The sequence below is a fragment of the Amphiprion ocellaris genome, chromosome 24 (genome assembly GCF_022539595.1).
Source record: "Amphiprion ocellaris isolate individual 3 ecotype Okinawa chromosome 24, ASM2253959v1, whole genome shotgun sequence".
Classification (NCBI taxonomy): Eukaryota; Metazoa; Chordata; class Actinopteri; family Pomacentridae; genus Amphiprion; species Amphiprion ocellaris.
The window spans coordinates 15,390,782-15,417,980 of NC_072789.1; the positions used below are offsets into that span (position 1 = coordinate 15,390,782).

A 27,199-nucleotide genomic window follows, 5' to 3' on the forward strand; every position below is an offset into this window, starting at 1 on the left:
GAGAAATCCAATTTTCAGTTGATGCCCACTCCAGCCAACTTACTAGTTAGGAGGAAGCCTGGAGAAGCCTACAAACCAGAGTGTCTTGCCTCTACAGTAAAACATGGGGGTGGATCAGTGACAATCTGGGGTTGTTTCAATATAGGTGGAACAGCAAATGCAACTGTGTGAAGGGCCAGTGAACGAGGTTATGTACAGGACTACTCTTGAAAACAGTCTTCTTTCATCAGCTGGAAAACTCTTTCCTGCCTTGAATGACGGGATTTTCCAACAAGAAAATGCCCCTTGCCACACAGCAAGGTCAGTTAAAGCCTGGGTGGAGAACCAGAACGTTGGAACCATGCCTTGGCCTGCTCAATCACCGGATCTAAATGCAATTGAAAACCTGTGGAAAATCATCAGACGCAAAGTGGAGAACCACAAACCCAAAATCAAAGCAAATTTGTTTGAATTTGTGCAAGAGGAATGGACTGCTGTGACAGCAGAACAATGTCAGAAGCTAGTGGAGAGCATGCCAAGACGCATGGCTGCAATCATCAAAAACAATGGTTATGCAATCAAGTACTAACTCCTGTGTGTATCATGTGTCTACAACAGACAGAAAAGAAAACATGGAATGCCAAAAGCATGGGTGATTATGTTTCAGCAGATGAAATGATGCACTCCTCATGCTTGGTGTGTACTGTACTAGCCTGTGAGGGCAGTGTTATGATCTGGAGTTGCTGCAAGTTGGTCAGGTCTAGGTTCAGCAATGTTGTTTGTCCAAAGAATGAAGTCAGCTGACTACCTTAATATACTGAGTGACCCTGTCTTTCCATCAATGGAGTTTTTCTTCCCCGATGACAAGGGCATATTCCAAGGTGACAATGCTAGGATTCATGGGGCTCAAATTGTGAAAGAGTGCTTCAGGGAGCATGAGACATCGTTTTCACATATGGATTGGCATTCATAGAGTCCAGACCTCAGCCCAGTTGAGAATCTTTGGGATGTGCTGGAGAAGACTTTGTGCAGTGGCCGGACTCTCCCATCATCAATACAAGATCTTGGTGACAAATTAATGCAGCTCTGGACAGGAATAAATGCCGGACATATATCTGTGATATTGCAGAAGCTTATCAAAACACTATATACATATATATATATATATATATATATATATATATATATATATATATATATATATATATATATATATATATATATATATATATACACTATATTGCCAAAAGTATTTGCTCATCTGCCTTGACTCGCATATGAACGTAAGTGACAGCCCATTCCTAATCCATAGGGTTCAATATGATGTCGCTCCACCCTTTGCAGCTATAACAGCTTCAACTCTTCTGGGAAGGCTGTCCACAAGGTGTAGGAGTGTGTTTATGGGAATTTTTGACCATTCTTCCAGAAGCGCATTTGTGAGGTCACACAATGATGTTGGACGAGAAGGCCTGGCTCTCAGTCTCCACTCTAATTCATCCCAAAGGTGTTCTTTCAGGTTGAGATCAGGACTCTGTGCAGGCCAGTCAAGTTCATCCACACCAGACTCTGTCATCCATGTCTTTATGGACCTTGCTTTGTGCACTGGTGCACAGTCATGTTGGAAGAGGAAGGGGCCAGCTTCAAACTTTTCCCACAAAGTTGGGAGCATGGAATTGTCCAAAATGTCTTGGTATGCTGAAGCATTCAGAGTTCCTTTCACTGGAACTAAGGGGCCAAGCCCAGCTCCTGAAAAACAACCCCACACCATAATCCCCCCTCCACCAAACTTTACACTTGGCACAATGCAGTCCGACAAGTATCGTTCTCCTGGCAACTGCCAAACCCAGACTCGTCCATCAGATTGCCAGATGGAGAAAGTGCGATTCGTCACTCCAGAGAATGTGTTGGTGGCGTGCTTTACACCACTGCATCTGACGCTTTGCATTGCACTTGGTGATGTATGGCTTGGATGCAGCTGCTTAGCCATGGAAACCCATTCCATGAAGCTCTCTGCACACTGTTCTTGAGCTAATCTGAAGGCCACATGAAGTTTGAAGGTCTGTAGCAATTGACTCTGCAGAAAGTTGGCGACCTCTTGGCACTATGCGCCTCAGCATCCGCTGACCCCGCTCCATCAGTTTACATGGCCTACCACTTCGCGGCTGAGTTGCTGTCGTTCCCACACACTCACTTTCTTATAATACAGCTGACAGTTGACTGTGGAATATTTAGGAGCGAGGAAATGTCATGACTGGATTTGTTGCACAGGTGGCATCCTATCACAGTGCCACGCTGGAATTCACTGAGCTCCTGAGAGCGACCCATTCTTTCACAAATGTTTCTAGGTGCTTGATTTTATACACCGGTGGCCATGGAAGTGATTGGAACACCTGATTCTGAGTATTTGGATGGGTGAGCGAATACTTTTGGCAATATATATATATATATATATATATATATATATATATATATATATATATATATATATATATATATATATATATGTAGAAATGTGTTCAGCTAAAAGTCATTTTGACTTACTTGAAAAACAAATTAGACAAGAAGAAAGTGAAATAAAAGAGGGCTGAAGGTATTTTTTTCTATATATTGTTCAATTTTAAACACACTGCTGCATTATGTGTACCTGTAGAGTCTCTAAACACATTCACTTGTCACATGAGTGATATAATTCATTTTGAACATATTTTTTATTCCTTTTACTTTTTAAATTCTCTTCCTGCTTCTTTCATTTGTGTCCCTTATTTATTGTCTTTCCTTCTTCTCTTGTGCTTTTTAAATCATCTTTATCTACTGTAGTTTTTCAATATAGCCATATAATCAAATATACAGAAATGTAGACTAGGGTTTAGAGTTGAAAAACAATGTCATATTGGTACACTAAATAAGATTTTTGTCAGTTATAGCAAAACTAAGGAAAAGCAAAAATGGCATACACAAACACCTCATCTAATTTACCACTGCTTTGACCAACTCCTCAACACCCATCTATTAGATGCAGTTACAACACTATCCACCCTGTTCAGCTTCAGCAGGCTTTGTGTGAGAGATTGTGTTGACTTTTAAAAACCAGCCCTGCCCTCCTCTCCAGCAGTCTTGAACACACAGCTGTTGCCGTAAGAAGCTGTTCTATGGCACAAATCTTCATATTTACCTTCCTTTATGCCTTTCCATGCCACCTTAAGTGAACATTTACTGAATCTATGTCATGCTTTTGATCTGGATTCTTCTGCAAGTGGAGTAAGTGTTCATTTCCAAAATGATAGATGTCCTTTACGTCATCCAGGATCTACAGTAGTCTTTCAAAAGCATTTTCCTTAAGTAATTCCACCTTTTCTATCAATGTACATTGTTGCTTTAGGAATGATTGACAGAAAAATATCAGTGTTTCCATGACAATCTGTAGAGATTGTCATTCCTGGCATCTCATTTTGGAAATAACTTGTCTTTCCCGATGATCCTCATGTGTCTCAATCACCTCAGTAAGCCACATTAGTACAACCCCCAAGGTTCAGACCTTAACTAATGTTGTTGACTCTGAAGCCACAATCTTCTGAGCCAGATTGTTTTCAGTTTATGGAGTCACAGCTGTCCTGTGAAGTAGTTCGAGAATCTTTTCTACAGACACAGAGCAGATATCTAGCAGACCGTGTGGAGATATTTGCTGAATTTCACAAAAAATGCATTGGATTGTCATGGCTTACACCAAATACAATGTATTTACTTTACAAGAACTTTCACATTAGGCTATATTTTTATTCACAATATTTAATTCAGACATTTTGAGACACGTGATGAAACTTTGAATTTAGGGTGTACTTTTCTACTTGTGCATCAAGTGCAAGTATTATACATAAGAAAAAGTCCTACTATAACTTGCATTAAGAATCTGATCAATCCAATCTTGCATACTAAGTGGTTTCATTAACCAAGTATACTTCAAACATGTACACTAACATGTACACAAAATTCACCATTTCATGCATGCCCATTATATTGCTGCTTGAGTGATGAATTGTGTCTTTTCATGCCAAGCATTGGTCATTGGACATTATTGGCATGGCTTGTATGTGTACTTCTCATCTTATTGGCATCATTTTTTAATAGGTTTTGAGGAGGATCCCATATCAACAGGAATCTTTTAAGTCTCTTGCCTCCTTTATTTGTAGCTCGCTCCCCTCCAGGTTTGGCCAGTACTCCTCTTTCAGCGCTGGGATTGAAGCCTCGTCAGCAGGGTGGATCAGGTCAATCTACAAGTATCAAATATAGTATCCTCAGTTTTGTTTTGAATGCATATTTCAGGAGTAAAGATAACAAATTTTGTGAGTGTGTATGAAACGACATGCAGATTGTTTCCATTTGAAGAGCCGTTGCAGCCAGAGAAAACATGAGATTTAGTGAAACTGTACTTCATTTAAAACTTGGAATAATTTCATACAGAATATTCTTAAAATCAAAAGCAGATGTACAGAAGCTATGACTTTGTTCAGATTGCACTAGTGTACATCAACTCTGCATTAAGTCATAGTGTAGGTCTGTAGCAGAAAGCTGTTTCAATATTGTTGGTCTTTGCTTCCCTCTAGTGCTCAACAGTTCTTGCTTCCACTAAATGCTAATAGCTAACACAGACCCTCCAGTTCTTGCTTTGCACGCAAAGTGTGTCTTTCTTGTCTCCTCTTCCATACATCTTCTCTTCCTCTTCTCCCCTTGCTTTCTGTCTTATCTTGCTGATCAGACTCTGATTCTAATGATGGTGAGCAAGGTAAGGGCACTTCTGTGGCAATGCAGTGTAAATGTCTCCTCCTTTTGTGTTTCACTGCAACCAGATGCTTTTCTTTCCTTTTCTGCATCCCAGGTTTCCACATAATGTGCGTTGTATTGAGAATGATTTCTAAATCATTCCCTGTTTCTGACACTGCAGCTTTTTGTTCGGTGTCTGATCAACTGCATACAGTTTTGTTGTGGGCAAAAAATGTTATATGACACATTAAATTGAAACTGTGTTTGTGTGTGTTTTCATGTTTTCTGTTTCTCAGATAGTCGCAGTTTGGGGGACTCCAGGGCACAACCACTGAGCGCTCCTTTCTCCTCAAGCAGTCCCATCCACAGCACTGGCGAGTGAGTAGTAATATTTTATTGCAGAAGTTTGGCCATTTTGTATTTGATCAGAAAAATTGACTTTGGTTTGACTTTTGTAAAAGCTAAGCACACTTTTATTCACTTTACTTTGTTTACCCTCAAGTGCAGGCAATTTTTTATTGGTTTCAATGCAACCAGTTAGACAAAAGCATCTTAAATATTTCAGTAATAAGATGGATCACTGTTTTCAGAATGTAAAAGAAGTAACAATAAAGGGGCTTTGCAACTGGAGTTTGCCAGACCTAAATTCTACTTCCTTGATCTTCCATAGCACATTTTACATCTAGACCACCAATACCACTAGTCTTTGCCAGTTCCAAAAGACAAAAAAAATACGATTATCATTATAAAGTAAATGAATGAGGAAATTCAGGTAATTGTTCCTTAAAAATTGGTTTGAGATAAGTGTACTCATCCAAGGAAAATCTTGGTCTGCTGAAATTATACCCACTCTTTAATGAATTGTTTGATTTTGGGGGGAAAAGTTCTTCATGTCAAGATGAACTATATGAGCCACTGTTCATTCATTGCACTCTGCCTGCTAACCTTCTTAGCTTAAATGAGTTATAAATCTACATAAACAGCAAGTATTTACAGCAGATTCAATCATTTGGACCTCTTCATTTGATAGTGAATGGACTCAGAGCCAAGACACATGGCCCCATATTTATTTGATTTCAGAATACTGAACTATGTCAACTGCAAGCTTCTGTTTGTGACATTTACACTCAACTTATGGCCATCACTTTTAACAAAATGTAGCTGCAGTAACAACTTTTTTGACACTGTGTCCATTACTTTGGAGCTTCCTCCAACTAAGCCTTCAGTTAACAATAAATAAGTTAAACCAAGCAGTCTCCTTTTGGTTGGGCAAGTTTAAAGCTGTGAAAACACACATGTTCAGATAGTATGGCCCTCCTACCTCCAAAAATAATACATTAATTCTGCAGGACTGTTAATGTATTGCTTTTCCTCACTGTATGTAAATGACACTGGCAACTGTGCGAAGAATGACAGTTTGATTTGATAAGAGCATATCAGCCAACTAATCAACCAATTGAGTTTGAGGCTACTGCCCTACTTCTGTGAACTGCTACTTCAACTACAAGAAAAACCTACATCACATGAAGATAATACAGATATTGTCAGTGTTTTGTATAATAAATTTGATGGACGGATACATAATGCAGTATGCAAACAGAATAACAATATTAATTTTGTCTAATTTCGCTTTTGTGTTTGAAGAAGGAGGGTTGGTTCTTCAGATGGTGCCCCACACAGCCCCGCCTCCTCATACACCCACAGACCCACCTCACCTGAGGGATCCCAGGTCAGCATCATGGGCATCCACACTGTCCCTGGCAGCCCCAACACCCTCCATCGCACTGTGGCCACCAACACACCCCCAAGCCCTGCCCTCCAGAGACGCCTGGGTCAAGCCAGCCCCTCACTGGCCAGACACCCACCTCCAGCCAGCGTCCCATCCAATTCTCTGATTGCCCGAAACCCCAAAACGGCAGCCACTGGTGTGCCTCCAAGTCCTCTCATGGGACGACGAACAGCAGTGACTGGCCACAGCACACCTGATGAGCTGGGTGCTGCTTCTCGCCAAGGGAGCACCCAACTGCCTCCCACACCTGCCTTCCCTGTCTCACCACAGCTGCCAGAGAAGAGACACATGTCCAGTGGCGATGCGGAGAGGACAGACAACAAGAACTTGATGTCGACACCAGCCACTTGTGGCAGCACACCAAACCTGTCTGGAGCACACACACTCCCAGACGTCTCCAAGTCCATATATGGTGAGAGGCAGGAAATGGTTTTCTTTTGTTCACAGCAGGTTTATGATCTCAACAGTAGTTATTTATCATCTGTGCTTTCATCCAAACAGATGGTTATCCAGACATTAAGATGAATGTCAAGTTTGTCCAGGACACTTCCAAGTTCTGGTACAAGCCAGACATTTCCAGAGAGCAAGGTAAGTGTTAGAAACATCAAACAATCCATTGCTATGAATTTACTAATCTGTTCCTGAAACAGTGTAGCCATTTGTCACTTGATTGTGAATTTTCCTTTCATCTTCTTTGTTCATCCTTTTTTTTCCCCCTTGTGATTCATTCTGCTCATTTCCTATATCTCCGTTAATTTCTGCCTCATCCTTTCCAATCTCTCTCTCACTCCTGCTTCTCTTTGTTCGCTGTCCTTGCAGCCATCAATTTGTTGAAGGACAGGGAACCTGGGGCATTCATCATTAGGGACAGCCATTCTTTCCGTGGGGCCTATGGTCTGGCCATGAAGGTAGCATGTCCCCCACCAACGGTTCAGCAGAACAAGAAAGGTAAAGGTTTCCCACAGTCCACTCACCATTCAACTTGCTGTTAAACATGCTGCTTTCTCATGATAGCACAAGTATTTTTCTTTCTTTCCTAGTTGGTGACATCACTAACGAACTGGTGAGGCACTTCCTGATTGAGACAAGCCCCAAAGGCGTCCGTCTGAAGGGTTGTCCCAATGAACCGTACTTTGGTGAGCTTGTAGTCTTAATTTTACAGTTTGTGACATTTGACTTGTCCACTAAGACTTACTTTCATATGAAATTGCTCTAACAGTTTATCTTGTGTTCATAGGATGTCTCTCTGCTCTGGTGTACCAACACTCGATGACTCCACTGGCTCTGCCTTGCAAGCTGATGATCCCCACCAAAGGTCAGCTCCACCTCCTTCATATCTCTCTTTTGACAAAGTCTTTGTTATCTCAGGTATTTTCAGTTTTTTTATGGAAAGGGCAGCATATCATGCTGTGGAATCCCAAAAAACTGTAGTACAAATATATACTGCACAAACCAAGAGATCACAACTAAGCAATGCAGTATCATCTCCACACATTTAAATGGTTGAAATCCCTTTAAATGTGGATTTTTTTTTTTTTTGTAGTATATACTAATGCTATCGAAAAACTAAAACTGATAGACTAAAGAAATTACTATGGCAGCAGTTTGTTTGGTCATTTTGTGTTTAATATTAGTTTGTTAGATTTAATTGTCAGGGATCACATCCAAAAGTTTGAATCTCACACAAAGACAAGTGTATATTGTACCAGATTAGGCTAGTAGCAGATTTCCTTTGTCAACTGCAATTCAAGTGCATGATTGTTTCTTGGAGTACGTTGCAAAATTGTTTGACAGAAAAATCTGACATCTTCTCTATTCTGTCACTCAAAGACCCAAATAAAGAGGCGCTAGAACTCGCCACACCTACTGATCCAGTTGTTGAACTTCTTAAGCAGGGCGCAGGTAAGCATTACTAGAATTTAATAGTGGCAAGTGAATTCGTTTCATCATATCATCAGGAAACATCCATTAGTATTTGTTTGATGGGAAAACAGAGACTCTTTCCTAGTTAAAATAGTGACAAAGTATTGAAAAACTGAGAACAAGAGTGAGTTTATTAATGGAAAAAGGCAGAAACTGTATGAAAATATTGATTCGATGAAGTTTCATGTGGATGCCATCCACATGGAACTTCAGGTTCCATGTGGATTGGTTGGCATCCACTGTTAGGTCTCCAAACATTATTCCTTGAAACAAAAAACATGCAGCTAGCAATGAGGTACAATCAAGAAGTTGTGAGAATGCATTTATAAAAAGCAAAAACTGCCTTTCTAAATTTGACTGCTGTCTCCTGTGAAATAGTTTTTGTGTGTAGCAATACTTAGTTTGAAATGCTCCTGCCACATTTGGAACACTTTTTGGACACCCTTTTCTGACCACGTACACACGTGGATTTGTGATTTTACCATGGACCACAAACTTGCACAGACAGCAAACATCAAATTCTCCATCAAACTGATTCAATACTGAGGTTCAACAGTGACGGCAAGTGGAACAACATTTTGTTGGAGATAGTGGCCATATTTAAATTGTGTATGGTTTTTGCTTGTTATAGGTGCAGTCTGAGGCTCATCATGCCTTGTAGCTTTGGAATGCATACTTACATTATCTGAATTATCTATGTATATCTTTCGTGATTTCTAGTCATTGTTCACAGCAGCAGCCCATTTCCTGACACACTGTCATCCTTACCTTACAGTTCAAAAGGTTCCTGAGGAAGCCCATGGTAAATACTGCTTTACACTGCTTTGCTCCATCATGCACTTGGACTGAACACTTATGCAGTGATTGATGCTATGACAGAATAAAAAGCTTTGACAGACTTGCAGTTAATGAAACCTCAAATTCAAGCTTTGAAAAAATTTAAATGCATGCACAACGTAGTGCATGGTGACAGTCAACGGAGTGCAGAAGCATTCCTTAAAGTTAAATTATATGGACTACTTTCTGTGCACTGCATAGCATTCTTCAATGTATGCTTTTTAAATACTCCTCACTACAACTTCCATCCCCCTACACTGAACTGCATGCATACCATTTTCTTCCAATGACTGTTCTTATTTAACAGTGACTCTGTTTTATTGTTTACTTGTAGCATGCAATGTTCTCTACATCAACTCTGTGGACATGGAATCTCTCACAGGCCCGCAGGCCATTGCCAGGGCAATTAGTCAAACGTTGGCAACCAACCCTTTGCCTGACGCCACCACTGTCCACTATAAGGTGTCCACACAGGGCATCACACTTACAGACAGTCAGAGGAAGTAAGTGCCACAGTAGCTCTGCAATATATAGCCACCCACAGAAATTATTTTCCCATTGGGTAGCTTGTTAGTAATTAACAATTGTGTGAAATATTTGATCATATTTTTAACTATATTAAAAATCTGATTTTAGAATGAATGGAAGTAAACAAAAACAGACTGAAAAATATGACTTTGATGATTGATAAAGAGTGTATAAAATTCAAAGTAAATGTTTACATTATATAATGTAATGTTTAAATTCTGTATATTGCATGGAACCCAGTTTAAATTTGGCCCTCATGGTGGTAGTTGTGGCGGGTCAGGGAACCCAAGTGCAGACACAGATAGGTAGAGACCAATGCCAGTGAAAAACTAAAATACAACAAACAGTCTCTGACTTAAACTAGATTAGAACGAAGCGTAGTTTCAGAGGTCTCAGTTTGTAGCATAAGAAAAATATAAGTATTGCAAATTGTGTGTGTGTGTGTGTGTGTGTGTCTGTGTGTGTGTGTGTGTCTGTGTGTGTGTGTGTGTGTGTGTGTGTGTGTGTGTGTGTGTGTGTGCGTGTGTGTGTGCCAGCGTGTGAACACAACCAAAGCTTTCCAAAGCATGCTCACCCATTGAGAATAACATGTACATGCTATTTGTTTTGCTGCAGGATTTTCTTTAGGCGACATTATCCCATTAACACGGTAACCTACTGTGACATTGATCCCCAGGACAGAAAGTAAGAACTGACTATCCTATGCAAAAAATCTAAGCAGACTTTATTATCTCTTGAGTCAAAAAATAATGTGTCTCATTTCTTTCCATAGATGGGGTAAAGAAGGAGGTGGCTCAGTGAAGTAAGTTTACAGATAACAAATTCATTTATTTCAACAAACTATTATGAGAACGCATGGTTGATTTCCCTTTCTTGATTTCCCAAGTCATTGTATTACTTCTGTTCATACCAAGCTTTTTGATTGGAAAAAAAAAAGCTCAACACTGTATGTTTGAAGTCAGAATATTTTCAAAATACGAAATGCAGATATATTTCTCTTACTTCCAGACTTTTTGGATTTGTCGCAAGGAAACAAGGAAGCACAACAGACAATGTCAGCCACCTGTTTGCTGAGCTGGACCCAGATCAGCCAGCCTCTGCCATTGTCAGCTTTGTCTCCAAACTAATGAAGCGATGAAACCCGTAATGTCCAAATGGCAGTGGTCATTTTGCAATCTTACTTCGTCATTGGTGTCTTTTTGGCCAGGACTCGATAATATCCTTTCTGTTTCCTGTTGGTTTCTTTCTGTTTTCCTTCTCTCTTTTTTCCTCTCTGCCTTGCTGGTTTGTCTTGACTTTGGTCTTTTTTGGAGTAGTCTCTATTTGAAGGCTTTGGTGTGGATTCAGAGTGGAGGTAGAGGAAGTGTGGTAAAAATGACAACCATGGAGACCGTTAGAGAGAGAAAATTTATTCACAGGCTCACCTGTGGTGAGAGGAAATTACGAGCTATAGAGTAAAGGAACAATGCTAAGTTTAGTTGGGGAACAAGTAAAGACTTGTATGTTTCAGGGTTTTGTGTTATTTTGTTGATTGATTTACCAAAGGTAGTTGCAATAAAAGTGCAAGAATGATGTAGCTATTAAGACATTATTATTTCCTCCTTTCAAAAGATGAAGTGTTGAACAAAAAAAAAGAAAACAAATCTGGGTTCTTCTTGAACTCGTCTTCGGGAAAAAAAGTCGGCCTTGATGGCTTTTATCAAAACATTGTCTGAAGACATTATGCATGTTAGCTTGATCTTTAAGCTTGGTTCTTCTACCTTCCCCAGTAGTCATTGTGAAATCCTTAGAGTGATCAATTCCGGGTCTGTTGTGTGTTGGAAAGGGCTCTGCAGTGAAACGACGACTTATCTAAACTGTGCATAGCAGACCAGACTTATTTAAAAAATAAAATCTCTACCTACTCCCCTTGCCACGCTAAGGTCATCGCACTTTGTGTCAGTGTAGCCACACTTGCATTACTTCTGGTTCACGCCTCTCTCCAAACATGCTTCTTGGATTTCTCTTGCCTGAAATCAGCAAGCTACTGATCGCATGGCAGACCGAGAGAGAGGAGAGAGAGCGAGAGCAAGGAAGACTGTTTCTCCAAAAGATGGCGCCACTTATTCAGGCTTCGACCTCCAGAGTCACATCCACTTGCCCATCACCAACTGCTTGCAGTAGTGGATCTGTTTATAGACGCTGCCATTGAAACACACTGGAAATCACCAAGGACTGGCCCAATGACGTGGACCTATGCACTGTTCTTTATGCATGTTGTTGTCCAAAACTGCACCCTCCTTCATAGCTACATTCAACATCACTGAAAACATTCTATGCTATGTGCTAAAAACTAAGAACCTTTAGACAAGTACACTGAGATTGTATGACTTGTCAAAGACTGCATGAAATAGACAAACATTTTTTGTACTCTTCTCTGAGTCCTAAAAAGAAGTAGATAACCCATTGTTGAAGTAGTCACATGATGGTGAGATGCTATATTTGTACTTTTTTTTCTTTTATTTTTGGTCCATTTGAGCCAGGGTTACCTTTCACTGTATCAAGACAGTTAATTTCTCTTTTTTTTGTTCCACAGTGTTGTCAAAATTGACATTTAGATATCCTTAGGGAAAATGAAAAGAAAAAGACAAAAACACGAGTTTCCACGCTGTGCACTATGCCTGCTTCTTGAACTCATGCTCAATCATTCACTATAAGCTAAGGAAAATTGATATTGATATAAATGTACATAGATATACTACTTTGAAAGGTGACATAGCGAAAAAGTATTTATTTTTGTTGCTTTGGTCCCTCATGATTACTCATATATACATATATTGTACAGTCTAGATAAAGAAGATTACCTAATGAGTTGAGAAAAATTATATATATAGTTATTTTGGCTAATGATTTCAAAATCTGACGATTTTGAAATGTGTTTGAATATATGGTGTACATTACTTTGTACATGTATATGTTATTTTTCAGTTCGTCATGTTTCTAATTTTTTTTTGTTCTCTCAGAATGAGGCAGGGCATGAATGAGAGAGAAGCCAAGAGTCTGAGTTGCATGGACAGTCGCCATCCGTTTGGAGGGCACTCATCGAAGCATTGTAGCTGGTAGAATTTAAGATTAAAGGTGTGATTTTAGAGACAAAAAAAAGGGAAGCACGTTAAAGTTCAAAAGCCAACCTCAAATGCAATATGACAACAGCTGTATGCACCCATGACAGTTCTGATTATAATTTTGCCAAAGATTCTTACATCTATGCTCACTGGCTGCATGTCACTTTTTATATTCAATTTTCCTTATTTTCGTGTGTGTGTGTTTCATTCAGTCATCTTGCTCAACTTTTGCAGTAATTTCAAGAACCAACCATTACACACAGACATGAGTGTTCTTGGTAACTAAGGGGGCATTTACACAGTAAGACATTCAGGTGCAGATGACGAAAGCGCTTTTTTGGATTTGTTTTTACTGGTGTTACCAAAATGTGTCAAACTTCTGTGCCTGCTGAGAACAGGTCTGCTGTACCCCACTGAAAGTGTGTAAACAAAGCACTTATATTCACAATACCAAAAGAGGAGTGACATAAATTTCAAATGGGTGTCAGCGCTAGAGGTAAATAAAGTCAGACGTGTCTCACCGTGATGCTAAAGCTCTACAGCTGCAGCTTTGTCAGACTGCCAAAGGTGTCTTTTCTGCGCCCCGCCCCCCCTTTCCCCTCAAGAGTCAGTGATTTATTTATTCTTATTTATTCTTTATTTTCCTGACATATTTTTAAATTTATTATCACCATATTGCAGTTTTAACTGTCGATTTTAGGAATGTATGGTGGTGTTTCATTGAAAACAAAGAGGTACAGTGCATTTAAATTGACTACTAACAAGCTTTATGCCATTTATAGTCATTTGGAGATAATAATAGAATAATTAACTATTGTTTAAGTAAAAAAAAAAGAATTAAAAACAATCTAAAATTGCATTGTACCTGTTGGCTTTGAGTGAAGAGCTACCTGCTTCAGTGGGAAAAAATAAATATAGATTCTGTGACCCGTTGTACAGATGGGATTTGTGTGTTGTATGAATCTTCTACTGTGGATGTACAAAAGGGTCTCAGATTCTGTTTGCGCTTATCATTTACATGGTATTGTCATGGCTTACCTGTTCCTAAGGAGAAAAAAACATTAAAGCAATACAGATCAGTTACATTAAAGCTATTTGGGTGTTTATTCAATTTTAATTTTTCTTAATTTATTTTTGATAATCTCCTTGGTTTCAGGCATTAATTATCATTCATTCAGCTTCTTTGTCAGGTTTGGAATGAAGTCACTGTGTTACATTTGATATACAACACCTTGTGCTAGTTTACTTAAAGAGCTGCTGACTTTCAAAAACTGCAGCATGTGTCCCCCCTGTTAAGACAGAAAGCATTCCACCTAAGTAAAATAAGATAAAATCAAGGTTTTGGTCACTGTTAGATTAGAAAAACCTGTCTGAAAATCAGAGCGCACTCCTCATATGAAACTTCTTTGCATAACAGTTGAAATGCACATGTTACCAAAGGTTCACCCCACTGCCCTGCTCAAGTTTACGTCCTGCCATGTTGTCTGTTATCTGTTTTTTGTTCCCCCAACTCAAGCTTTTATGACAGGGAAGCTGGTTTATCTCTAATTATTTGCATTGCTCTGTGGTTAGCACTGTCACTTCGCAGCTCGAAGATCCCCAGTTCACATCCCAGGCTGGGCATAGGATCTTTCTGTGTGGAGTTTGCATGCTCTCCATGCGCATGCGTGGGTCTTCAATGGGTTCTCAGGCTTCACCCCACAGACCAAAAACATGCTGAGGTTAATTGGTGATCCCAAATTGTCTGTGGGTGTGAATCTGCCTTCGCGTTATGCCAGCTGGGATAGGCTCCAGATAATGGATGGAATGGATGGTTGTTGTGAGCTATATTGAGTTTCAACTATTGCACTGTCATACAAGGGCTAACAAATTGATAACAGGTGTCTGTTTGTGGCCAATCCAATGAGCCACTTGGGAAATACAGTACTACAGAGTGAGCAATGTGGGTGTAAGCAGTGGTCCAGTCTGTTTGTCCTAAGTTCAAGGCCCAACTCAGCTAACGACTACTTGGGACAGGTAATGAAACATGATCAAAATTCTGTTACATTCTCGTGGCTGCAGACAGAGTCCAAACTCACAAATGTACATGACACATTCCCCCCTGACAAATTACGTACACGCTGCCACTCTTGCTTCACCACAGCGCATTATGAGCTGGAAGGGGAGGCCCCGGCTCCTACCAAGTGCATCCTGGGTCTCTTGGCTGGGTCCACATTTAGTTCATGGACACTACATATTCATGCACCATCAAAATGAACGGATGTAAAGGCAACAGGATGTGCATGGAAGGCATGTTCCTGGTCGTGTTTGCAGCTAATGTGAACTGATTTGGTTTGACACCCTTATTTGAAGGAAATCTTATTAACAGTGTTTCCTTTTTCCAGAGAGTGCACAAACAATAAAAATGGAAAACTGCCTTTCAGTACTGTTAAACAGACAGAAAACCAAGCAAACCGAAAACATGAAATATGCCAAGGCAATAAAAATGCAACTTAAGTTAAAATAGCACAGCAGTTAGTATCCGCCTCGATGCTAGGGTGAATCTGGGTTCAATCGACTTCCAAGTCACTGAATTAAAAATCAGGACCATGTGACTTACTGCTTTGAAATTGACTTTAAAAGAATAGTGCAGGGAGGTGATGACATCCAGTCTAAAGGCTGATGCACTGTACGTGTTTTAACGCACAGTTGAAGCGGTAAGAGGAAGAAGTTTGTGGTCAGTGGTATGCCAAGGTTCAAACAAGCATTTGTGCAGCTTGTCCAACAAATCAGAGCAATAAATCCTTCCATTTCAAGGATTTAAACATTTAATTCAAGAGTTATTTTAGGTAAATGTTTAGTTTGACAGTTCCCCTATAAGTTTAATGATGTGATCAAATGAGATTCACCGATCTTGAAGTGTGGATGCTGAATGGATAACTGACTGCATTCAACATTAAAAACTGGCTTCAGATGATTTGTGTGATTCCAATCTAATTCAAGTCGATGATAATCAATACTTCTTTGTCCAGATAGTGAAGCTACAAAAGAAAAGCAGGGGATCTAGTCATAATAATGACTAGATCAATGACTAGATCAAGAGATACACGAAATAAGATCTGTAATATATACTGTCTGGGAACTAGGAATGTCTGTATAACATTTTGTGAAAATCTATAAGAAATTTTGTTGTACTTCATAGGTGAAAATGTTCACTCCTGGTGTCTTCATGAATTAGAGAATCACCAGGATCCATAGGATTCATTAAGTAATTGAAATTCCTCCAACAATTGGGTAATGTTCATTCTCTAAAGCCTGTCCAACTGGGATTGAATTTTTAAAATTCGTGATTTTTTCAAAACCAACCCTGTAAAGTGGTTGAACTTTTGTACTATAAAAGGGGCCCTCGGAAAAAAAAAATTCAGGAACAGTTTCAGGATCACAGGGACACCAGGAGACTGTGGCAGGGATGACAACACTGACTTCCTGAATGAACTCAACAACTACTTTGGACGTTTTGAAGGACGAAATAAAACTCCAAAAGCAAAGGCCACCCCACTCCAGGAGAAGGTGGCACTGTCTCTTGATCAGGCTGATGTCTGTTAGACCCTGAAAAAAAGAAACAGATGGAAGGCTGCAGGTCTGGACCACATACCTGGCTGCGAGCTCAAGGGGTGTGCTGTGTGTGTGCTGACTGGCACAGGTCCTGACAGACATATTCAACACCTCAGTTGGTCAAGCAGTTGTGCCTTCCTGAGTCAGAAGGGCACAACCTCCCACCCCCCTACTCCCCACCCACTCACACACACACACATTTATATCAAGGACGCCGCTGTGGAGATTGTGCAGAAAATCAAAATTCCTGAGGGTTCATGTTACTGACAACCTGACCTGGACTCTGCACACATCCTCTCTGGCTAAAAAAGCCAATCAGCGCCTACACTTTCTCCACAGGTTAAAGAGAGTACATCTGAGCCCAGCCGTCCACACCAGCTTCTACAAAAAAACAATAGAGAGAGTGCTAATCAGTAGCATCTCTCTGTGGCATGAGAGCAGAAGCCTGTCTGAACAGGAAGGCACTGGAGAGGGTTGTGAGGGCAGCAGAGAAGATCACTGGGGCCACGCGGCCAACCACTGGTAAACTGGCAGAACAGCACCACCTGTTCAGCGCAAGAAGGATAATCCCCTGATTATCCTTCTTGCGCTGAACAGGTGGTGCTGTTCTGCCAGTTTACCAGTGGTACCTCATATCCCTCATATCCCTTCAACAAACTATTTTCCCTCCTGCCCTCAGGTATACAGTACCGCAGCCGGAAGTGCAAAACAGGCAGATTCAAGGACAGCTTTTACCCAACTGCCATAAGACAGCAAAATACAAGACGTTACAACAGAACTGTGCAATTATACTGCAGAATCTGATAGCATCTTCATACGTGCAATATCCTTTACTTACTGTGTATGCACACACACACACACATATATATAGTGCAATTTCCTTTATTTATCATGTATATATATATTGGGCAATATCCTTAGTTATTGTGTAAATATTATTCATAACATCCGCTTCTAGTTGTTAATAGCCTTCATTCCATGCATCCTTTAGTCTGTGTCTTTATTCTGTTTTTATCAGTGTAGTGCATCTTAGTTTCGTCCTGTGATTGCATCTGTGATGTTAATTACTGAATGACAATAAAGGAGCCTGAATCTGAATCTGAATCTACAGGTATTTAAAAAGCCCATATTTTTCACTTTTTATAGGATCATAATTTTAATTTTGGGGTTTACTGGAATATGTTTTAGTTTGCTTTATTTGTTAAAAAATAACTTTAAAAAAAAATTGGTTGCTGCATTGCTTCAGCATTGCTAATTTCTAACATTGTCTAAAATTTTCCTTTTTAGGGTCCGAGCACCGACTGGTGCGAAGACCCTATTGGAATGCAAGGAATTATTAGGGTCCGAGCACCGACTGGTGCGAAGACCCTATTGGAATGCAAGGAATTATTTATTATTCTTTCTTTTACCGTCTTTTGAATTGCCTTTTTGGCGGCTTTATCATACCCCAAAACGCGTGAAACTTGGCATGCTCATCAGGACTGGCGAAAAATTTGATATTTTATGGGAGTTGCACATGTGTGTGGCAAAAAGGGTCCATAGCGCCCCCTACAAAGTTGCAAAAAGTGGTCATTAGGCCAACTGGCAGAGTGTTTCATCTACAGCTACAAAACTTTGGATGCATATTCAGGACATCAGGACACACGAAAAAGTCAATCATGGCCATGCCCTAAACCCAACAGGAAGTCGGCCATCTTCAATTAGCTGTAAATTTTTTGAAATTAATAACTCAGCGGGGGTAAGTCCGAGAGACGTCAAATTTGGGCAGTACATGCAACACTGCCTCATGATGAAAAGTTATCAAAATGCTCCGCAAAAGTCAAAGGGCGTGGCCATAGCGACCCCCAAAAATATTGATCCTTCGCCATGAAACAGGAAGTGGTGTCTAACTCAGCTGTACATGCTCCAATCTGCCTGAAATTTTACATGTGTGATCAGGGTCCAGCTCTGACGACATCCATGTGGTTATCTACATTGACAGTCATAGCGCCACCTTGTGGTAGCAGGAAATAGACATTTTTTTACACTTTGATGTACTATTCTTAGCAGGTTGATCATATTCACTTCAAATGTGGTGACAAAAGCCTGAACACATTGATGATGATTCCCAGAGAAAATGGTGACTCGTCGTCAAGTGGCGTGTCTGTGGCGGCGCGGCGAATTTCGATTTCTCGCCATGAAAATTGAATTATTAATATCTCAGCTGGAAATGATGCAATCCAGACCAAACTTGATGTGATGGACACCAGTCCGGTTCTGAACACATCCACATTCGTAAATTTAGAAATACTCATAGCGCCACCTATTGGCAACAGGAAGAAATTGTCATTACATTTGCACCTACCATTGCCTGAAACTTTGTCATATCATTCTGAAAATTGGTCAGGTGAGTGGTCAGACCTTGACGATGGCACAGTGTGAAGATTTTGACGATTCATAAAACGCTGTTGCCGTGGCAACGCATCGTTGCCGTAATAAACAAAGTACTTTTTGACAGGTTAAAAATGCTCAAATGCTCACCAAAATTACCACACATATCTGGACCGGCAACCCATTTCATATTTTAGGGAAACTGCACATGTGTGTGGCAAAATGGCTCCATAGCGCCACCTGGAAAATTTCAAACAGTTACTATGGCCAGTACGTGTCACCTAGAATTATGAAACCTGGTAGGCATATGTAACTCGTCAAGACGTACAAAAATGTAATTGACAGCCATGCCCAAAACCCAACAGGAAGTCGGCCATATTGAATTATATGTCATATATTTTGACAATTTTGGGTCATTTTTAGACATTTTCAAAAGCAATAAACTCAAACAGGCTAACCCCGAGAAAGCTGAAATTCGGCCAGGATGTACAGCAGGCATGGGTGATCAAAAGTTATCAAAATGCTCCACAAAAGTCTGAGGGCGTGGCCATGGCAGCCTCCTGAACTTTGATGCTTCGCCATGAAACATCAACTGCTGTGTAACTGCCCTAAACATGCTCCAATCTGCCTCAAACTTTACCTGTGTGATCAGAGTCCTACCCTGATGACATTCACATGCTGAAATACAGCCACAGTCATAGCGCCATCTGGTGGATAGAAGGAAAAGCTCTATAACTAGCCTGTACATGGTCCGATCTGCCTGAAATTTTATATGTGGGATCAGAGTCTGACCCTGATCACATCCATTGGCCAATATACACTCTCAGTCGCAGCGCCACCTGGTGGATGGACAGTAAAAGCTCTATAAGTTGCCTGAACATGCTCCAACCTGCCTGAAATTTTATGTGTGTGATCAGAGTCCAGCCCTCATCACATCCATAGGCCGACATGCACTCTCGGTCGTAGCGCCACCTGGCGGACGTGCGTGGATTCGCCGACCGGCATGGATGCGAGGACCCGTCCAACGCTGCTTGCAGCTTTAATTTATTATTCTTTCTTTTACCGTCTTTTGAATTGCCTTTTTGGCGGCTTTATCATACCCCAAAACGCGTGAAACTTGGCATGCTCATCAAGACTGGCGAAAAATTTGATATTTTATGGGACTTGCACATATGTGTGGCAAAATGGCTCCATAGCGCCCCCTACAAACTTGCAAAAAGTGGTCATTAGGCCAACTGGCAGAGTATTTCATCTACAGCTACAAAACTTTGGATGCATATTCAGGACATCAGGACACACGAAAAAGTCAATCATGGCCATGCCCTAAACCCAACAGGAAGTCGGTCATCTTCAATTAGCTGTAAATTTTTTGAAATTAATAACTCAGCGGGGGTAAGTCCGAGAGATGTCAAATTTGGCCAGTACATGCAACACTGCCTCATGATGAAAAGTTATCAAAATGCTCCGCAAAAGTCAAAGGGCGTGGCCATAGCGACCCCCAAAAATATTGATCCTTCGCCATGAAACAGGAAGTGGTGTCTAACTCAGCTGTACATGCTCCAATCTGCCTGAAATTTTACATGTGTGATCAGGGTCCAGCTCTGACGACATCCATGTGGTTATGTACATTGACAGTCATAGCGCCACCTTGTGGTAGCAGGAAATAGACATTTTTTTACACTTTGATGTACTATTCTTAGCAGGTTGATCATATTCACTTCAAATGTGGTGACATAAGCCTGAACACATTGATGATGATTCCCAGAGAAAATGGTGACGCATCATGAAAGGGCGTGTCTGTGGCGGCGCGGCGAAATTCGATTTCTCGCCATGAAAATTGAATAATTTATATCTCAGCTGGAAATGGTCCAATCTGGACCAAACTTGATGTGATGGACGCCAGTCAGGGTCTGAACACATCCACACTTGTACATTTAGAAATACTCATAGCGCCACCTATTGGCAACTGGAAGAAATTGTCATTACATTTACACCTACCATTGCCAGAAACTTTGTCATATCATTCAGAAAATTGGTCAGGTGAGTGGTTACACGTTGACAATGCCACGGTGTGAAGATTTTGATGATTCATAAAACGCTGTTACCATGGCAACGCATAGTTGCCGTAATAAACAAAGTACTTTTTGACAGGTTAGGAACACTCATATGCTCGCCAAAATTGCCACACACATCACGACTGCTGAAATAATTGATATTTTAGACGAATTACACATGATTGTTGCAAAATGGCTCCATAGCGCCACCTGGAACATTTCAAACATTTACTACGGACCGTGTATGTGACCTACAGTTCTGAAACTTGGTAGGCATATGTAACTCATCAAGACAAACAAAAATGTCATTGACACCCATGCCCAAAACCCAACAGGAAGTCGGCCATTTTGAATTATATATCATATGTTTTGACGATTTTGGGTCATTTTTAGACCTTTTCAAAAGCTATAAACTCAAACAGGGTACCACCGAGAGAGCTGAAATTTGGCCAGGATATACTCCAGGCATGGGTGATCAAAAGTTATCAAAATGCTCCACAAAAGTCTGAGGGCGTGGCCATGGCGGCCTCCTGAATTTTGATGCTTCGCCATGAAACATCAACTGCTGTGTAACTGCCCTAAACATGCTCCAATCTGCCTCAAACTTTACATGTATGATCAGAGTCCAGTCCTGATCACATCCATAGGCCGACATACACTCTCGGTCGCAGCGCCACCTGGTGGATGGAAGGAAATTCTTTATAACTAGCCTGTACATGGTCCGATCTGCCTGAAATTTTATATGTGTGATCAGAGTCCGACCCTGATCACATCCATGGGCCAATATACACTCTCGGTCGCAACGCCACCTGGTGGATGGACAGGACAAGCTCTATAAGTAGCCTGAACACGCTCCAATCTGCCTGAAATTTTACACGTGTGATCAGAGTCCGGCCCTCATCGCATCCACAGGCCGACATGCACTCTCGGTCGCAGCGCCACCTGGTGGACGTGCGTGGATTCGCCGACCAGCAAGGATGCGAGGACCCGTCCAATGCTGCTTGCAGCTTTAATTAGATTTTGTCTCTTTAAGACTTCCCTTGTGACAGTCTATTCAGCTGTAATTTGTCAACCAGCCAACAAGGGGCAGTACTGGTTATAAAATGTAACCTTACTCTTTACAAGTATATAAAGGCTGTGTCACTACCCAGAGCTGCCAGCTGCTAACATTTGGAGACATACAGACATTTTTGTGTTAGCAGAAGCATCTGTAGTGAGGAAATAATGGTTGACTCTGAGGTAGCGTCTTATTCTTTGTTTGAAGGCATGCCAAATTAGCTGCTAGGCAGGCATTATGCAAATATGTTATTTGGTGATGTAGATTTTGAACAAGGGAACGCAGTTATTTCTGTGGGAGAAAACAAAGCTCCAACTCTATGCTCTTTGACACAGAGATGGAGCTGTGTAAGTTTACAGTCCTACATGCACAGAAAAGCTAAATAATTCACTATAAAAAGGAAAAAAAAACAAAAGCAGAAAAAATGTGCTCTTTAACTGACTGCTCCGCAACACCATACAAAAGTAAAAGTTAATTAATGATTTAACACAATGTTTTAAACACAAGTAAATTGTCAGTGCTGAAACTTTGCCTCTTTTTCTTTCTTTTTTTTTATCACTTTCAGGCAATGCTGGGTCAAACCATGAACATGAACCTCTCACCTGAGCCAAAATGTGCAGTGAAAATGTGTACAATGTGTGAGAGGCATCTCACCCAGATATGACCTTCCCGCACAGAGACTCAGTCGTTTTGGAAAAACCTGACCCCTGCACATGCAGATGCCACTGGACTGTAAATATTCAAACAAGGGAAAATTTCCACTCAACTCATATCAGACACAAAAATCAACCTGCTTGTTTTGGTTTGCACTCCACGTCCTCCATGGTTAACTTACTTCCCAAGGAGTTCTATTATTTATTAGAGAGAAGACAAATTAAATGAGAGTGATAGGTTTAATCGTCTGGAGCCGCACACAGATATAACAGTGGGTGCTGATTACACGTGATGTTTTATTTTATTGGGCTTTTTTGGCCACCTCCAAGCATCCTTGACATGGTGATTTTGTCAGTGCGCTGACAGATGATGAAGAGAAATAGAAAAATTTAAATTTGAAAATAATTAAAAGTTCATCAGTGATTTTGATGAGATGTTTCTGCCAGTGATAATCTTTTCAGGAGAAGCTTTCATTTTACCCATTTTCTCAGAAAAACACAACTAACACCTGATGTATCTGCAGTTTGACCATTTCCCAGCTCCTGAGTTTTCCTTAAGATAACAGTGCTGAGATCAGGCTTATTAGGGCTGGAAAATCGGTCTTAGCTATGCTAGGCTTCACACATCCACATGTCAGTCAGGTAGAGGCCGTTGAGTGCTTGGCTTTGAAACAGGCCAGCTGTTTCCCCGCCAAAGCAACAAAACAGGCCCAGTAAGGCTATAGTTGTGTCCTCGCAACAGCTCGCTGACTGCCTTTTAACTAAAAGGCAGTCATGCCTGTGAGAAACCTCTCTGGAGCAACAATGTGTATCAGTCTTCATATCTGCCGCATCCATGTACATTTTCAGTTTGTCATATGAGGATTTAAATCCAATTCAGCTTTGAAGGGTCAAGATTCATGAGACTGATGCATTTCGGTCAAGCACAGACTTAGATTTGAAGGGAAACATGCAGGTTTTTCCCCTGCCAGGATCAGGATAAGGGTGAATGTTTCCTAATAGAACAAAATAGTAAAGTAACTTCATAAAGCAGGCTCAGTCAAAAAAAAAGAGAAACTAGAACACATTAAGTAATTCATGTAATCAGTGCAACTGAATGATTCCCATTAATAACTTTTTTTTGTCATTTTCAGAGTTAATGGCAAAGATGGAGAAACATCATGCCGCAACAGACCAGCCACCATCTGACGAGGAAGATTAGCAACATGTGAACCTCTCCATCCATCCCCTTATGTGTTTCTCTGTGTAAATTTTGAATAAAATAAGTTTTTAGAAGGTTTACAGCCTCTTTGTTTGATGTCATCAAGTTTCAACATTAAACCGAACCAAGTTTATTTTTAAAAGTCAAGTGTGATATTTGCAACACTTTGCTCTGCCCTCTTTTTATCAAATGTACATGCAGACAAAACAAGCACCAGTAAAACATTCACTTTTGACATGAGAAACACCCAGAGTAAGTTCAAGGAAAGGGTCCGGTCTTCTCGGAGTCGGGTTGTTTGGGAATGCAGCCCAAAGCGGGTGGTAAACTCCATCTAAGGCTAAATCTGTACTATATGCATTATTTGTGCATATTTTGTGGTGTTAAAGACATGTTGGAGTTTTAACAAAGCATGCTGTATTTGCTGAGTGACTAAGTAATTTGAACTTTGAGTTAAATGTTTTGCATTTTGGGAAATGCTCCTGGTTCAAAAATCGTATTTATTGTACAGATGCTAGAGTGGTATTAATCAACTTATTTTTTGCATCTTTTTGAAGTTGCTATCTAACATCTCTATGAATCCATAGATCGTGGGTATTGATTTTCTATTTGATCAAATAATAGAAGAATTCTAGCTTGCAAAGCTAAGAGCTCATGCTTCATTTACTCTTACAGAATTCATCCATCCCATAGATTATTTATCAAAAGATTAGTCTAAATCACCAGATGTAGACTGCCTGTCTAAGCTTTCCATTGGCTGCACATTTTGTCTGCTTCCTTTTTCACTATCTACATGTTCCCGTTTCAAAATCGCATTCACTGCAGGAGACAACAGCAACAACTTTCAAGCATCAAACTACACACTTAAAGTGTCAAGCTTTGTCAAAAGTTGGAATTGTGGAATAAAGAGTCGTCTTATATCTGGAATGATGTTAATCATGTGACATGTAGATAAGGCACCTTTTAGTCTTCACATCACTTTCTGGGATCTTATTTCTAAAAATCTTCCAAAGCACTACGAAGAAAAAGAAACCTTTAGCTTAAAGATTCATCTGGCTGGAAACTGCCTTTTGAGGTCAACATGTGTGCCCAGCGCAGGATCTGATTTCTCCTTAGTGGTTGCCCAGCATCAAAATGTTGAGTGTTCCAGACAGACCCACTCGAGCGGTTTTAAATTCTGGATCGATTGATGCAGCACAGTCAGTGTCTTTCCAAAGTTAATAATTTCTTTACTTTGAGAGGGTTTTGCCATTTTTCCTGAAAAGGCAGGGATAATTACCAACATGAATGAACATGACCACCACCATTTATTTCCTGTGTTTAAGGGAGCACCGGTTCCATTATACAACCATTATGTAGTCTATGGATTCTGCCAATGGCAATAAAAAAAAAATCTGATAATTTCCTGCATGGTGGAACTTACACCCCTCGACACATTCATTCAGAGACAAAATTGCCAGAAAACTGCAAAAAGGTGTGCATCTTGACACACCACTTAATCTCCTTTTTAGTCTGAGAGACATGTATGCATGTCAAACACCCTGAATACCGTCTGAATTTCATAATCTGTAAAATGAGCACATCCACCACCTTATAAATCTGTTGGAGTTTAACATGGCAAGAATTCTTTCAGAGCTGTAGGAGTCCTGCATTTACAGGTTTACATTATACTGTGTATCTTCAACATGGTATGTGCCGTTTATAATATTTTCTTTTTAAAATCATTTATTTTTCACTGCATTCTGTTCTGTCTACTTTTCCTTTTGAAGAATTTCCATTCAGATGCTTGCAAGCTACATGATGAGATGAAGTGTCTCGTTTGGGGGGACATTTATCTGCAGTGCACTTTGTCATGATTACATCTCGACATGAGGGAAAGGTGCCGTATCCAATGCTGTGAACTGTGATCCCTGTTTAGAGAAATATTGTTCAGGGCTGGTTCTTTTTTCAACTGAAACAAGAATGTAACACAGACCTACAGTGGCTGGCAAAAGTGATGGGTATTGGTTATAGCAGAGATCTGTTAATTGACTACACATTATTATGGCATTCCCGCAGTGCCAGCAATAATTGCCTTTTGCACTCCCTTCTCACCTTTGCCTTGAACTACAAAAACCTGTAATTGATACCATCAAATTTTTTGTTGTTGTTCGTCCTTCGCAGGCGAAGATGACCTTGACTTCTTCATGATACATGAGGGCTGGTGTGTAAGCAGACATGGCTGATTAGGCCAGTCCTTGCATGGAAAAGTCTGTTGCAGTGGTGGCAAGGAATAAGCGGGGCTGAACTGTGCTGAGAGTTCAAACCGTCATGTCTACGCTGCCGTCTCTGCTCTATGTTACTGATGCATCTCTGCTCAGCATTGGACACACCAGTATTTACAGTGGATCGCCAGACAGAGTGGTCCTCAGCTTTCTCTTCCCAGGTAGCATGGGGAATGTTGCATTGCTTGAGAGATGCCTTCAGTGTGTCCTTAAAGCGCGGTTTTGGTCGGCCGAGTGAGAGCTTGCCTGTTGACAACTCCCCGAAGAGGAGTTTCTTGGGGAGGCGACTGTCGTCCATGCGGTGCACGTGACCAGCCCAGTGGAGCTGGGAGCGCATCAAGGTAGTGTGGATGCTCTCTATCTTGGCTTGCTGGAGCACCACGGTGTCTGGAATTTTGTCCTGCCATTTGACATGCAGCAGGGCCCTGAGACATCTCATGTGAAAGGCATTGAGTTGTTTGGCATGACGACTATTCACTGTCCATGTCTCACAGGCGTACAGCAGGGATGGTAGAACCACTGCTCTGTACACCTTGAGTTTGGTGACGAGACTCAACCCTCTGCGGTTCCAGACCTTGTCTGCCAAAGGCTGCACTGGCTCTGGCAATCCTGTATGCAACTTCCTCGTCAATGGTCACAGAGTGCGACAGAGTACTGCCAAAGTAGACAAATTTGTCTGCAACTGCTAACCTCTGACCATTGACAGTGATGTGGGGCTCTACGTAGGGAGCTTCTGGGGCAGGCTGGTGCAGGATTACGGTCTTCTTGGTGAAGATCATGAGACCAAAGTCATTGCAGGCTTGGGAGAAGAGATCCATACTTTCCTGCATGTCAGACTGTGTGGTGGCGTTTAACGCGCAGTCATCAGCAAAGAGGAAGTCTCAGGCCGTGTCACCGTGCACCTTTGTCTTTGCTTGCAGTCTCCGCGGGTTTAATAGTTTGCCATCGGTACAATACTGGAAGCCGACACCAATGTCACCGTCATGGGAGGCATCTGTCAGCATAGCAGAAAACATCATTCTGAACTGGGTTGGGGCCAGCACGCAGCCCTGCTTAACTCCATTTGTTACAGGGAACAGGTGGGAGAACTC

At 40.9% G+C, this 27,199-nt stretch overlaps 1 protein-coding gene across 10 annotated transcripts in view; it reads left to right on the top strand.

Annotated features, from left to right (window-relative positions):
* Positions 1-14,008, top strand: part of tns1a (tensin 1a) — a 183,568-nt gene extending 169,560 nt beyond the window's left edge. For 6 of the 10 annotated variants that reach the window (XM_055008583.1, XM_055008586.1, XM_055008587.1 and 3 more), the window contains 14 exons: positions 4,167-4,241; positions 4,733-4,759; positions 5,034-5,115; positions 6,382-6,938; positions 7,028-7,114; positions 7,346-7,474; positions 7,567-7,662; positions 7,764-7,841; positions 8,357-8,428; positions 9,225-9,251; positions 9,621-9,789; positions 10,430-10,498; positions 10,587-10,616; positions 10,823-14,008. In XM_055008583.1, the coding sequence (XP_054864558.1) occupies positions 4,167-4,241; positions 4,733-4,759; positions 5,034-5,115; positions 6,382-6,938; positions 7,028-7,114; positions 7,346-7,474; positions 7,567-7,662; positions 7,764-7,841; positions 8,357-8,428; positions 9,225-9,251; positions 9,621-9,789; positions 10,430-10,498; positions 10,587-10,616; positions 10,823-10,952 (1,628 nt within the window). In that variant the 3' untranslated portion in view covers positions 10,953-14,008. The remainder of the gene's footprint in view (positions 1-4,166; positions 4,242-4,732; positions 4,760-5,033; positions 5,116-6,381; positions 6,939-7,027; positions 7,115-7,345; positions 7,475-7,566; positions 7,663-7,763; positions 7,842-8,356; positions 8,429-9,224; positions 9,252-9,620; positions 9,790-10,429; positions 10,499-10,586; positions 10,617-10,822) is intronic. The other 4 variants (XM_055008584.1, XM_055008588.1, XM_055008589.1 and 1 more) reach the window with 2 other exon arrangements.
* The last annotated feature ends 13,191 nt before the right edge of the window (positions 14,009-27,199 follow it).